General features: G+C 45.0%; 1 protein-coding gene across 1 annotated transcript; it reads right to left on the reverse strand.

The window, feature by feature from the left end:
* Positions 1-122: 122 nt before the first annotated feature.
* LOC115121090 (brain-specific angiogenesis inhibitor 1-associated protein 2-like) lies at positions 123-9,493 on the reverse strand. Its single transcript, XM_065014167.1, has 6 exons — positions 9,368-9,493; positions 9,105-9,180; positions 8,253-8,339; positions 2,136-2,197; positions 1,945-2,016; positions 123-1,803 (listed from the first exon to the last, which is right to left on the reverse strand). The coding sequence occupies exons 1-6, from the start codon at positions 9,413-9,415 to the stop codon at positions 1,621-1,623; spliced, it is 528 nt and encodes a 175-aa protein (XP_064870239.1). The 5' UTR covers positions 9,416-9,493; the 3' UTR covers positions 123-1,620.
* Between the last annotated feature and the right edge of the window lie 4,893 nt (positions 9,494-14,386).

The raw sequence follows: 14,386 nt of genomic DNA on the forward strand, positions 1-14,386 counted from the left end.
AAAAACAAATGCAGCATAACAGAGAAAGGCTCTGAGCAACGAACCGCCCTTGCTGTCTCTGCCTGGCGGTTCCCTCTCTCCACTGGGATTCTCTCTGCCTCTAACCCTATTACAGGGCTGAGTCACTGGCTTACTGGTGCTCTTCCATGCCGTCCCTGGAAGGGGTGCGTCACTTGAGTGGGTTGAGTAACTGATGTGATCTTCCTGTCTGGGTTGGCACCCCCCCTTGGGTTGTGCTGTGGCGGAGATCTTTGTGGGCTATACTCGGCCTTGTCTCAGGATGGTAAGTTGGTGGTTGAAGATATCCCTCTAGTGGTGTGGGGGGCTGTGCTTTGGCAAAGTGGGTGGGGTTATATCCTTCCTGTTTGGCCCTGTCCGGGGGTATCATTGGATGGGGCCACAGTGTCTCCTGACCCCTCCTGTCTCAGCCTCCAGTATTTATGCTGCAGTAGTTTGTGTCAGGGGGCTAGGGTCAGTTTGTTATATCTGGAGTACTTCTCCGGTCTTATCCGGTGTCCTGTGTGGATTTAAGTATGCTCTCTCTAATTCTCTCTTTCTTTCTCTCGGAGGAGGACCTGAGCCCTAGGACCATGCCTCAGGACTACCTGGCATGATGACTCCTTGCTGTCCCCAGTCCACCTGGCCGTGCTGCTGCTCCAGTTTCAACTGTTCTGCCTGCAGCTATGGAATCCTGACCTGTTCACCAGACGTGCTACCTGTCCCAGACCTCCTGTTTTCAACTCTCTAGAGACAGCAGGAGTGGTAGAGATACTCTCAGTGATCGGCTATGAAAAGCCAACTGACATTTACTCCTGAGGTGCTGACTTGCTGCACCCTCGACAACTACTGTGATTATTATTATTTGACCATGCTAGTCATTTATGAACATTTGAACATCTTGTCCATGTTCTGTTATAATCTCCACCCGGCACAGCCAGAAGAGGACTGGCCACCCCTCATAGCCTGGCTCCTCTCTAGGTTTCTTCCTAGGTTTCGACCTTTCTAGGGAGTTTTTCCTAGCCATCGTGCTTCTACACCTGCATTGCTTGCTGTTTGGGGTTTAAGGCTGGGTTTCTGTACAGCACTTTGAGATATCAGCTGATGTACGAAGGGCTTTATAAATACATTTGATTTGAACAGAGGCAGAGGAGTAGGAGATATGTGACCTTTATAATACACTGTCGGGAGAGAGGCTCATCGGAGGGACCAAAAGGAAGAAGTGACATCATATCCTGTCTGCTGAGCAGCGATAAACTAAATCCTAATCACCAAATATTATCCCTCACCTTCCTTAACCTTTTCTTCCATTGTCCACCCCTTCTTATTTCCTGTTTTCTCAATCCTAAGATTTCGCCTCTTTCTCTTCCCTATCCCCCTTTTTTTTACCTCAGTAAGGACTGGAAGCCAAATCAGCTGAGCCAGATTGCTGTTTAATCTCATCCATACTTCCGCACACAGACTGTACATACACACACACGAACACTTGACTGTGCCTTGTAATGCTGAGTAAGATGATTTAGTCTGGTGGTGTTTCCAAGAAAATCCCACACAAATCTCAAGTGTCAAAACACAATTGTAAGTGTTTCAAAAATACACAAATGCATTGTTGAAACCTTACACTCAAAGCACTACTGACACAAAATGGTGTTGTTGGATGCTAGTTACCTGCATCTCCCTATCTCCGTACTTGTTGGGGTGGCGACTGCCCTGGCTCTTCCTGCGCAGCTTCTTGAGCTGTGATTGGCAGCACTCGATAGATTCCGACTTCGACTTGCGCTCACTCTGATATTTCTTCAACGTGGCCTGAGATGGAGAGAGAACGGGAGCGAGAAAACCCGATTGAGAGAGAGACAGAGCAACAGATAGAAAAATAGTTAGTCAGAAAAGTGGTTGCGCTGTAGAGAGAAGGAAATATGTTAACGTAAAATGCATAGATAAACTCACGGTAAGATATTTAATGTCCAACTCCAGCTTTTGCTCCAACTGGGACAGCAGCTCAGAATGGAACAGCTTCAACTGTAGATCATATTTCACCATCATTTATTCAGCATCACAATAGTTAACAATCATATCACCACACACACACACACACGCACGCACACACACACACACACACACACACGGTAAACACTCACCACGTCCTCCAGTTGAACCTGAATCTGCCTGTGCACCTCGGCCATCTGGAATAATGTGTCTCCTGGAATCACCAAGAAGACACAGGATACAGATAATACATCATCAACACAGGATACAGAGAATACATCATCAACACAGGATACAGAGAATACATCATCAACACAGGATACAGAGAATACATCATCAACACAGGATACAGAGAATACATCATCAACACAGGATACAGATAATACATCATCAACACAGGATACAGATAATACATCATCAACACAGGATACAGATAATACATCATCAACACAGGATACAGAGAATACATCATCAACACAGGATACAGAGAATACATCATCAACACAGGATACAGAGAATACATCATCAACACAGGATACAGAGAATACATAATCAACACAGGATACAGAGAATACATCATCAACACAGGATACAGAGAATACATAATCAACACAGGATACAGATAATACATCATCAACACAGGATACAGAGAATACATCATCAACACGGGATACAGATAATACATCATCAACACAGGGATACAGAGAATACGTCATCAACACAGGATACGTTATCAACACAGGGATACAGAGAATACGTCATCAACACAGAATACGTCATCAACACAGGGATACAGAGAAAACGTCATCAACACAGGATACAGAGAATACGTCATCAACACAGGGATACAGAGAATACGTCATCAACACAGAATACGTCATCAATACAGGATACAGAGAATACGTCATCAACACAGGATACAGAGAATACGTCATCAACACAGGATACAGAGAATACGTCATCAACACAGGATACAGAGAATACATCATCAACACAGGATACAGAGAATACGTCATCAACACAGGATACGTTATCAACACAGGATACGTTATCAACACAGGGATACAGAGAATACATCATCAACACAGGATACAGAGAATACGTCATCAACACAGGATACAGAGAATACATCATCAACACAGGATACAGAGAATACGTCATCAACACAGGATACGTCATCAACACAGGATACAGAGAATACGTCATCAACACAGGATACAGAGAATACGTCATCAACACAGGATACGTCATCAACACAGGATACGTCATCAACACAGGATACGTTATCAGCACAGGGATACAGAGAAAACGTCATCAATACAGGATACAGAGAATACGTCATCAACACAGGGATACAGAGAATACGTCATCAACACAGAATACGTCATCAATACAGGATACAGAGAATACGTCATCAACACAGGATACAGAGAATACGTCATCAACACAGGATACAGAGAATACGTCATCAACACAGGATACAGAGAATACGTCATCAACACAGGATACAGAGAATACGTCATCAACACAGGATACAGAGAATACGTCATCAACACAGGATACAGAGAATACATCATCAACACAGGATACAGAGAATACGTCATCAACACAGGATACAGAGAATACGTCATCAACACAGGATACAGAGAATACGTCATCAACACAGGATACAGAGAATACGTCATCAACACAGGATACAGAGAATACGTCATCAACACAGGATACAGAGAATACATCATCAACACAGGATACAGAGAATACATCATCAACACAGGATACAGAGAATACGTCATCAACACAGGATACAGAGAATACGTCATCAACACAGGATACGTTATCAACACAGGATACGTTATCAACACAGGGATACAGAGAATACATCATCAACACAGGATACAGAGAATACATCATCAACACAGGATGCAGAGAATACGACATCAACACAGGATACGTTATCAACACAGGATACGTTATCAACACAGGGATACAGAGAATACATCATCAACACAGGATACAGAGAATACATCATCAACACAGGATACAGAGAATACATCATCAACACAGGATACAGAGAATACATCATCAACACAGGATACAGAGAATACGTCATCAACACAGGATACGTTATCAACACAGGGATACAGAGAATACGTCATCAACACAGGATACAGAGAATACGTCATCAACACAGGATACAGAGAATACGTCATCAACACAGGATACGTCATCAACACAGGATACAGAGAATACGTCATCAACACAGGGATACAGAGAATACGTCATCAACACAGAATACGTCATCAATACAGGATACAGAGAATATGTCATCAACACAGGATACAGAGAATACGTCATCAACACAGGATACAGAGAATACGTCATCAACACAGGATACAGAGAATACGTCATCAACACAGGATACAGAGAATACGTCATCAACACAGGATACAGAGAATACGTCATCAACACAGGATACAGAGAATACGTCATCAACACAGGATACAGAGAATACGTCATCAACACAGGATACAGAGAATACGTCATCAACACAGGATACAGAGAATACATCATCAACACAGGATACAGAGAATACATCATCAACACAGGATACAGAGAATACATCATCAACACAGGATACAGAGAATACGTCATCAACACAGGATACAGAGAATACATCATCAACACAGGATACAGAGAATACGTCATCAACACAGGATACGTTATCAACACAGGATACGTTATCAACACAGGGATACAGAGAATACATCATCAACACAGGATACAGAGAATACATCATCAACACAGGATACAGAGAATACGTCATCAACACAGGATACGTTATCAACACAGGATACGTTATCAACACAGGGATACAGAGAATACATCATCAACACAGGATACAGAGAATACGTCATCAACACAGGATACAGAGAATACATCATCAACACAGGATACAGAGAATACATCATCAACACAGGATACAGAGAATACGTCATCAACACAGGATACGTCATCAACACAGGATACAGAGAATACATCATCAACACAGGATACGTCATCAACACAGGATACAGAGAATACGTCATCAACACAGGATACATCATCAACACAGGATACAGAGAATACGTCATCAACACAGGATACAGAGAATACGTCATCAACACAGGATACAGAGAATACGTCATCAACACAGGATACAGAGAATACATCATCAACACAGGATACAGAGAATACGTCATCAACACAGGATACGTCATCAACACAGGATACAGAGAATACGTCATCAACACAGGATACAGAGAATACATCATCAACACAGGATACAGAGAATACGTCATCAACACAGGATACGTTATCAACACAGGGATACAGAGAATACGTCATCAACACAGGATACAGAGAATACGTCATCAACACAGGATACAGAGAATACGTCATCAACACAGGATACAGAGAATACGTCATCAACACAGGATACGTCATCAACACAGGATACGTCATCAACACAGGATACGTTATCAGCACAGGGATACAGAGAAAACGTCATCAACACAGGATACAGAGAATACGTCATCAACACAGGGATACAGAGAATACGTCATCAACACAGAATACGTCATCAATACAGGATACAGAGAATACGTCATCAACACAGGATACAGAGAATACGTCATCAACACAGGATACAGAGAATACGTCATCAACACAGGATACAGAGAATACGTCATCAACACAGGATACAGAGAATACGTCATCAACACAGGATACAGAGAATACGTCATCAACACAGGATACAGAGAATACGTCATCAACACAGGATACAGAGAATACGTCATCAATACAGGATACAGAGAATACGTCATCAATACAGGATACAGAGAATACGTCATCAACACAGGATACAGAGAAAACGTCATCAACACAGGATACAGAGAATACGTCATCAACACAGGGATACAGAGAATACGTCATCAACACAGGATACAGAGAATACGTCATCAACACAGGGATACGGAGAATACGTCATCAACACAGGATACAGAGAATACATCATCAACACAGGATACAGAGAATACGTCATCAACACAGGATACGTTATCAACACAGGATACAGAGAATACGTCATCAACACAGGATACGTCATCAACACAGGGATACAGAGAATACATCATCAACACAGAATACGTCATCAATACAGGATACGTCATCAACACAGGATACAGAGAATACGTCATCAACACAGAATACGTCATCAATACAGGATACGTCATCAACACAGGATACAGAGAATACGTCATCAACACAGGATACAGAGAATACGTCATCAACACAGGGATACAGAGAATACGTCATCAACACAGGATACGTTATCAACACAGGGATACAGAGAATACGTTATCAACACAGGATACAGAGAATACGTCATCAACACAGGGATACAGAGAATACGTCATCAACACAGGATACAGAGAATACGTCATCAACACAGGATACAGAGAATACGTCATCAACACAGGATACGTCATCAACACAGGGATACAGAGAATACGTCATCAACACAGGATACGTTATCAACACAGGATACAGAGAATACATCATCAACACAGGGATACAGAGAATACGTCATCAACACAGAATACGTCATCAATACAGGATACGTCATCAACACAGGATACAGAGAATACGTCATCAACACAGGATACAGAGAATACGTCATCAACACAGGATACAGATAATACATCATCAACACAGGATACAGAGAATACATCATCAACACAGGATACAGAGAATACGTCATCAACACAGGATACAGAGAATACGTCATCAACACAGGATACAGAGAATACGTCATCAACACAGGATACAGAGAATACGTCATCAACACAGGATACGTCATCAACACAGGGATAAAGAGAATACGTCATCAACACAGGATACGTTATCAACACAGGATACAGAGAATACATCATCAACACAGGGATACAGAGAATACGTCATCAACACAGAATACGTCATCAATACAGGATACGTCATCAACACAGGATACAGAGAATACGTCATCAACACAGGATACAGAGAATACGTCATCAACACAGGATACAGAGAATACGTCATCAACACAGGGATACAGAGAATACGTCATCAACACAGGATACAGAGAATACATCATCAACACAGGATACAGAGAATACGTCATCAACACAGGATACGTTATCAACACAGGATACAGAGAATACGTCATCAACACAGGATACGTCATCAACACAGGGATACAGAGAATACATCATCAACACAGAATACGTCATCAATACAGGATACGTCATCAACACAGGATACAGAGAATACGTCATCAACACAGGATACAGAGAATACGTCATCAACACAGGATACAGAGAATACGTCATCAACACAGGGATACAGAGAATACGTCATCAACACAGGATACAGAGAATACATCATCAACACAGGATACAGAGAATACGTCATCAACACAGGATACGTCATCAACACAGGATACAGAGAATACGTCATCAACACAGGATACAGAGAATACGTCATCAACACAGGGATACAGAGCGGGATAAAAGGGCTGGGAAAAAAACACTTGTTGTGACTTCACATTGTCTGTATGTGCAATATTGTGTCTGAGGTGTCGGATCAATAAAGTAGTATCTTATCTCACCTGGAGCTGTTAACTGACTGAATGATTGTATCTCTCAACTTCTCAGTCTATGATGTCAGCTGTGAATCTGCCAATGTGGTAAAGGCTGTGTATGTCTCTCTCCCACAGCACAGTAGTTTGTGGTGTCTGGCATCTCTCCCTCCCTCCCCCTTCCTGACTGTTTGCAGCATTACAATGAGATCATGTGGTGTTGTTAATCTCTCAACAATCACCCCACTCTCTCCCTCTGCCTCAGTTCCCTCACGCTCGCTCTCACTCTCAGCTCCCTCCCTCACCCCCTACTTTCTCTCGTTCCTCCACTCTCTAGCTCGCTTCTTCTCCCATAGTCCCTTAGTGTTTCTCACCCCACCCCCGGTCTCTCTCTCTCAGTCTCTCCACCCACCCACCCACCCAGTCACTCACCCAGTCACCCACCCAGTCACCCACCCAGTCACTCACCCAGTCACCCACCCAGTCACCCACCCAGTCACTCACCCAGTCACCCACCCAGTCACTCACCCAGTCACCCACCCAGTCACCCACCCAGTCACTCACCCAGTCACCCACCCAGTCACTCACCCAGTCACCCACCCACTCAGTCACTCACCCAGTTCTTTGGACCCTTGGCTGTCACTGGCCAGTTCTCCCAGTTTGACCAGACCATCGAAGTATCCCTTGGCTGCTACCGTCACTCCTGAGAGGAAAACACCTTTCATTGAGGGGCACCATGTGACAAAGACCCTCTAAATGGGCTTCAGGATTGGGCCTGGGTGGAATGCAGCTTCTATGCCAGAAACCAGAGAGCCATCATTAAAATGTCCAAACAAACATGCCCTACCAACTTGCCCACCCAACGCCACTAGATATGCTATAGCACACATTATACAGTATACTGACCCCTCCTGTCTCAGCCTCCAGTATTTATGCTGCAGTAGTTTATGTGTCGGGGGCTAGGGTCAGTTTGTTATATCTGGAGTACTTCTCCTGTCCTATTCGGTGTCCTGTGTGAATTTAAGTGTGTTCTCTCTAATTCTCTCTTTCTTTCTCTCTCTCGGAGGACCTGAGCCCTAGGACCATGCCTCGGGACTACCTGACATGATGACTCCTTGCTGTCCCCAGTCCACCTGGCCGTGCTGCTGCTCCAGTTCTGCCTTATTATTATTGGACCATGCTGGTCATTTATGAACATTTGAACATCTTGGCCATGTTCTGTTATAATCTCCACCCGGCACAGCCAGAAGAGGACTGGCCACCCCACATAGCCTGGTTCCTCTCTAGGTTTCTTCCTAGGTTTTGGCCTTTCTAGGGAGTTTTTCCTAGCCACCGTGCTTCTACACCTGCATTGCTTGCTGTTTGGGGTTTTAGGCTGGGTTTCTGTACAGCACTTTGAGATATCAGCTGATGTACGAAGGGCTATATAAATCAATTTGATTTGATTTTGCACACCACTCTCTCTCACCTGTCAGGGCTTTCTCATAGTGTTTCCCCATGGTCACAAAGTTCTTCAGACTGGGGTTGAACTGGTCCAGAATCCCCTACAAAACACATGACAACAAGAGACAATATTCATGTCTCCTCTTCAACTTACCACTTAGTCACAGTCTGTGATCATTGCTGCTAGCAGACTGAGTTTCAACAAAAGTGTTATGTAGGGCACTCGCCTGACTACATCTACAGGCTAATTCATTGCTCTTGGAGACAACAAACCTACACACACTGTACCTTATACACGTTTTCTGTCATCTTGTTGACCTCGTCTGAACGAGACATGGTGTTTCAGAATGTTTCTGTATTGTAGTCTCCTCCCCTGTATCTGAGGGTATTAGGCTTTACAACAGCAGACTGAAGTCCCCTGGAAACACAAAGATGGAGAAAAACAAGTGTTGGCAGGTAGCCTAGCGGTTAAGCATGTTGGGTCAGTAACCAAAAGTTTTCTGGTTCAAATCCCAGAACAGACTAGGTGAAGAATCTGTTGATGTGCCCTTGAGCAAGGCACTTATCCATAGGAACATACAGGAACAATTAGGGTTGAGTGTCTGTTAAATGACTGAAATGTACAATTAATTCAAGTATAAAGAACTTCTATGAGAGGTCTAACCAGACAACCAAGAGAGGTATTCAGGCTGAGGTGTTTGGAGGTGACCTGGCAAATCACCCATACAGAGTGAGATGGAGGGTTTTATCAGTGGTCTATGATCCATACAGGAGGCAATGACCAGCTTATCCCTAAATTACCACCCAACATGCTTGTGCTGTGACCCATCTTTTAGAGTTGTTTGGGACTGTGTAAAGTCTATTCCCAAGACTTCTAGCAGTCCTGTGCTGTGACCCATCTTTTAGAGTTGTTTGGGACTGTGTTAAGTCTATTCCCAAGACCTCTAGCAGTCCTGTGCTGTGACCCATCTTTTAGAGTTGTTTGGGACTGTGTTAAGTCTATTCCCAAGACCTCTAGCAGTCCTGTGCTGTGACCCATCTTTTAGAGTTGTTTGGGACTGTGTTAAGTCTATTCCCAAGACCTCTAGCAGTCCTGTGCTGTGACCCATCTTTTAGAGTTGTTTGGGACTATGTTAAGTCTATTCCCAAGACCTCTAGCAGTCCTGTGCTGTGACCCATCTTTTAGAGTTGTTTGGGACTGTGTTAAGTCTATTCCCAAGACCTCTAGCAGCCCTGTGCTGTGACCCATCTTTTAGAGTTGTTTGGGACTGTGTTAAGTCTATTCCCAAGACCTCTAGCAGCCCTGTGCTGTGACCCATCTTTTAGAGTTGTTTGGGACTGTGTAAAGTCTATTCCCAAGACTTCTAGCAGTCCTGTGCTGTGACCCATCTTTTAGAGTTGTTTGGGACTGTGTAAAGTCTATTCCCAAGACTTCTAGCAGTCCTGTGCTGTGACCCATCTTTTAGAGTTGTTTGGGACTGTGTTAAGTCTATTCCCAAGACTTCTAGCAGTCCTATGCCGTGACCCAAGAGGAATAAACCACAGCCCACCAGTGGGTCCGGAGCCAGTCTTTGGGAACCCCAGCTGCTCCTCATCAAGAGGGTGACCTTCCAGAGCTAACGACTGGAAATGTTGACTTTATGTCCTGCTCCATTATCCGATATGGGTCAAAATTTTTCATGTAATCTCTGTAGGATAACAAAGGAGGGCTGTAAGGGGAAAAGCGGAGTTGAGCGTGACTTTAGCCATTTAATCCAGGGGGGAATTCTGTCACCGAACAGCTTGGTCAGTTCAGCAACGGTTCTCTCTCTGTGGTCCAATGTTTATTCAGTGCCATGACACTTGTGCCTGGTGTTGGAAAAGTCCATTGTTCTTATCTGAGGGGTTATGACTGGTCTGAAACAAACTGATAGCAGAAACATTTGGGTTGCCCTATTGTAGGGTAGTGATAAAATAATTGGTGGACTCAATCGCAAAAGTTAAGAAGTGCCGTGTTATTCACATCCTTAAGGAAGCAGGAAATACAACCTCAGGGCCTGGAATCAAAGGATGGTCTGACTGCTGTTTTAAGACACATTTTGGTAATAATGTTTTATGGGGGGGTTACGTTTTTTTAAACTTCACAACTCAGACGCAGAAGTAATAACAGACGTCCAGATGCATCACAGATCACATGACCTAAGCAAAATACACCAGGGTATCCCTGTATAATACATGGTGTCTGCAGTGGTGGAGCACCTACTGGAAAAAACAGCATTTCTTACTCTAACATATAATCCAATCAAATCACAGTATTTGTCACATGCACAGGATACAGCACGTTTAAACGGTACAGTGAAATGCTTTACTTGCAAGCTACAGCACACTGAGTAACAGGCCATTCAAACTGTTCCACTATAAAGCCTAACTTATTACATGACACAATCAGAAGATTGGTAATATAGACCACTTTAGGCAATACTTGTGTCATGCTGATGACGCTTCATTACATGGGTTGGTGGAAATAGAGCGGGCAGAATAGACATAGTTCTGATACAGTATTATAGAACGTCTCAGAAATAATTCTAGTCATTCAAGTTGTACTCTGTAAACCTACAGTACTCTTAGCCATGATGAATGTACAGTGGCTCTCACACAAGCCCCTTCTCTCTAGTGTTACAGCACGGTGGTCCTCGTGTGGGACAACACACACACACATCTGACCTCACTCTACACTAAGGCTCACACATGCTCCTTTCAGACAACATCCTGTGTGTTGTGGCATTCTGCAGCATGTCATGCATTGGCTCACTTGTTGATGTCAGTGGATTGTCATTGGGCAGACAGACGTGTTGGGTAACACTGACCGGCCAGGCTGCTGTTGAATAGACCTGACGACATCATTTGATTCCACAGATGTATGGGTTACAGCTCTGTACAGTACAACTGACCTCCTATGGACTTTTTGCATTGTTACCTATGTTCAAGGAGGCTCTGAGCTTGTTAAAGACGTCCTCTAGCAATTTGACGTTTTCCTGTTGAATATCCCAAGTATAAATACAGTAATGTACATACACTTGAGGGTCATTTTTTGGGGAGCAAAATAGTGACACAACTGCAAACGTCAAGGAGTTATTACCCTTACAGAAAAAAACACGTGTAAAATCTTGATTTCAAGTGAAATTTCACATATGAAATCATGTGAAAATGTGTTTTTGGAACACTTCAAATGTGATCACGTTTTCACATGTATAGTTTCATGTTATCACATATTGCTTTCCATGTTGTCACATGTTAGAACAGGGCTCCGGGCAGCCGAGCGGAAATGGAGGAAAACTCGCCTCCCTGCGGACCTGACATCCTTTCACTCCCTCCTCTCTACATTTTCCTCTTCTCTCTCTGCTGCTAAAGCCACTTTCTACCACTCTAAATTCCAAGCATCTGCCTCTAACCCTAGGAAGCTCTTTGCAACCTTCTCCTCCCTCCTGAATCCTCCTCCCCTCCCCCCCCTCCCCTCTCTGCAGATGACTTCGTCAACCATTTTGAAAAAGAAGGTCGACGACATCCGATCCTCGTTGCTAAGTCAACGACACCGCTGGTTCTGCTCACACTGCCCTACCCTGTGCTCTGACCTCTTTCTCCCTCTCTCTCCAGATGAAATCTCGCGTCTTGTGACGGCCGGCCGCCCTACAACCTGCCCGCTTGACCCTATCCCCTCCTCTCTCTTCTCCAGACCATTTCCCGGGAGACCTCCTTTACCTCACCTCGCTCATCAACTCATCCCTGACCGCTGGCTACGTCCCTTCCGTCTTCAAGAGAGCGAGAGTTGCACCCCTTCTGAAAAAACCTACACTCGATCCCTCCGATGTCAACAACTACAGACCAGTATCCCTTCTTTCTTTTCTCTCCAAAACTCTTGAACGTGCCGTCCTTGGTCAGCTCTCCCGCTATCTCTCTCAGAATGACCTTCTTGATCCAAATCAGTCAGGTTTCAAGACTAGTCATTCAACTGAGACTGCTCTTCTCTGTATCACGGAGGCGCTCCGCACTGCTAAAGCTAACTCTCTCCTCTGCTCTCATCCTTCTAGACCTATCGGCTGCCTTCGATACTGTGAACCATCAGATCCTCCTCTCCACCCTCTCCGAGTTGGGCATCTCCGGCGCGGCCCACGCTTGATTGCGTCCTACCTGACAGGTCGCTCCTACCAGGTGGCGTGGCGAGAATCGTCTCCACACCACGTGCTCACCACTGGTGTCCCCCAGGGCTCTGTTCTAGGCCCTCTCCTATTCTCGCTATACACCAAGTCACTTGGCTCTGTCATAACCTCACATGGTCTCTCCTATCATTGCTATGCAGACGACACACAATTAATCTTCTCCTTTCCCCTTCTGTTTGACCAGGTGGCGGAATCGCATCTCTGCATGTCTGGCAGACATATCCGTGTGGATGACGGATCACCACTCAAGCTGAACCTCGGCAAGACGGAACTGCTCTTCCTCCCGGGGAAGGACTGCCCGTTCCATGATCTCGCCATCACGGTTGACAACTCCATTGTGTCCTCCTCCCAGAGCGCTAAGAACCTTGGCGTGATCCTGGACAACACCCTGTCGTTCTCAACTAACATCAAGGCGGTGGCCCGTTCCTGTAGGTTCATGCTCTACAACATCCGCAGAGTACGACCCTGCCTCACACAGGAAGCGGCGCAGGTCCTAATCCAGGCACTTGTCATCTCCCGTCTGGATTACTGCAACTCGCTGTTGGCTGGGCTCCCTGCCTGTGCCATTAAACCCCTACAACTCATCCAGAACGCCGCAGCCCGTCTGGTGTTCAACCTTCCCAAGTTCTCTCACGTCACCCCGCTCCTCCGCTCCCTCCACTGGCTTCCAGTTGAAGCTCGCATCCGCTACAAGACCATGGTGCTTGCCTACGGAGCTGTGAGGGAACGGCACCTCAGTACCTCCAGGCTCTGATCAGGCCCTACACCCAAACAAGGGCACTGCGTTCATCCACCTCTGGCCTGCTCGCCTCCCTACCACTGAGGAAGTACAGTTCCCGCTCAGCCCAGTCAAAACTGTTCGCTGCTCTGGCCCCCAATGGTGGAACAAACTCCCTCACGACGCCAGGACAGCGGAGTCAATCACCACCTTCCGGAGACACCTGAAACCCCACCTCTTTAAGGAATACCTAGGATAGGATAAAGTAATCCCTCTCACCCCCTCCCCTGAAAAGATTTAGATGCACTACTGTTCCACTGGAGGTCATAAGGTGAATGCACCAATTTGTAAGTCGCTCTGGATAAGAGCGTCTGCTAAATGACTTAAATGTAA

Source organism: Oncorhynchus nerka, unplaced genomic scaffold (assembly GCF_034236695.1).
Source record: "Oncorhynchus nerka isolate Pitt River unplaced genomic scaffold, Oner_Uvic_2.0 unplaced_scaffold_4829, whole genome shotgun sequence".
Classification (NCBI taxonomy): Eukaryota; Metazoa; Chordata; class Actinopteri; order Salmoniformes; family Salmonidae; genus Oncorhynchus; species Oncorhynchus nerka.

Bases quoted from the DNA above. Each gene is read 5' to 3' on its own strand.
- LOC115121090 (XM_065014167.1), bottom strand. From the start codon at position 9,415: ATGTCTCGTTCAGACGAGGTCAACAAGATGACAGAAAACGTGTATAAG. The intron at 9,181-9,367 runs GTACAGTGTGTG...TGTGTTTTGTAG, and splicing joins TGACAGAAAACGTGTATAAG to GGGATTCTGGACCAGTTCAA. The intron at 2,198-8,252 runs GTGAGTGACTGA...TGGTGATTCCAG, and splicing joins CCAAGGGTCCAAAGAACTGG to GAGACACATTATTCCAGATG.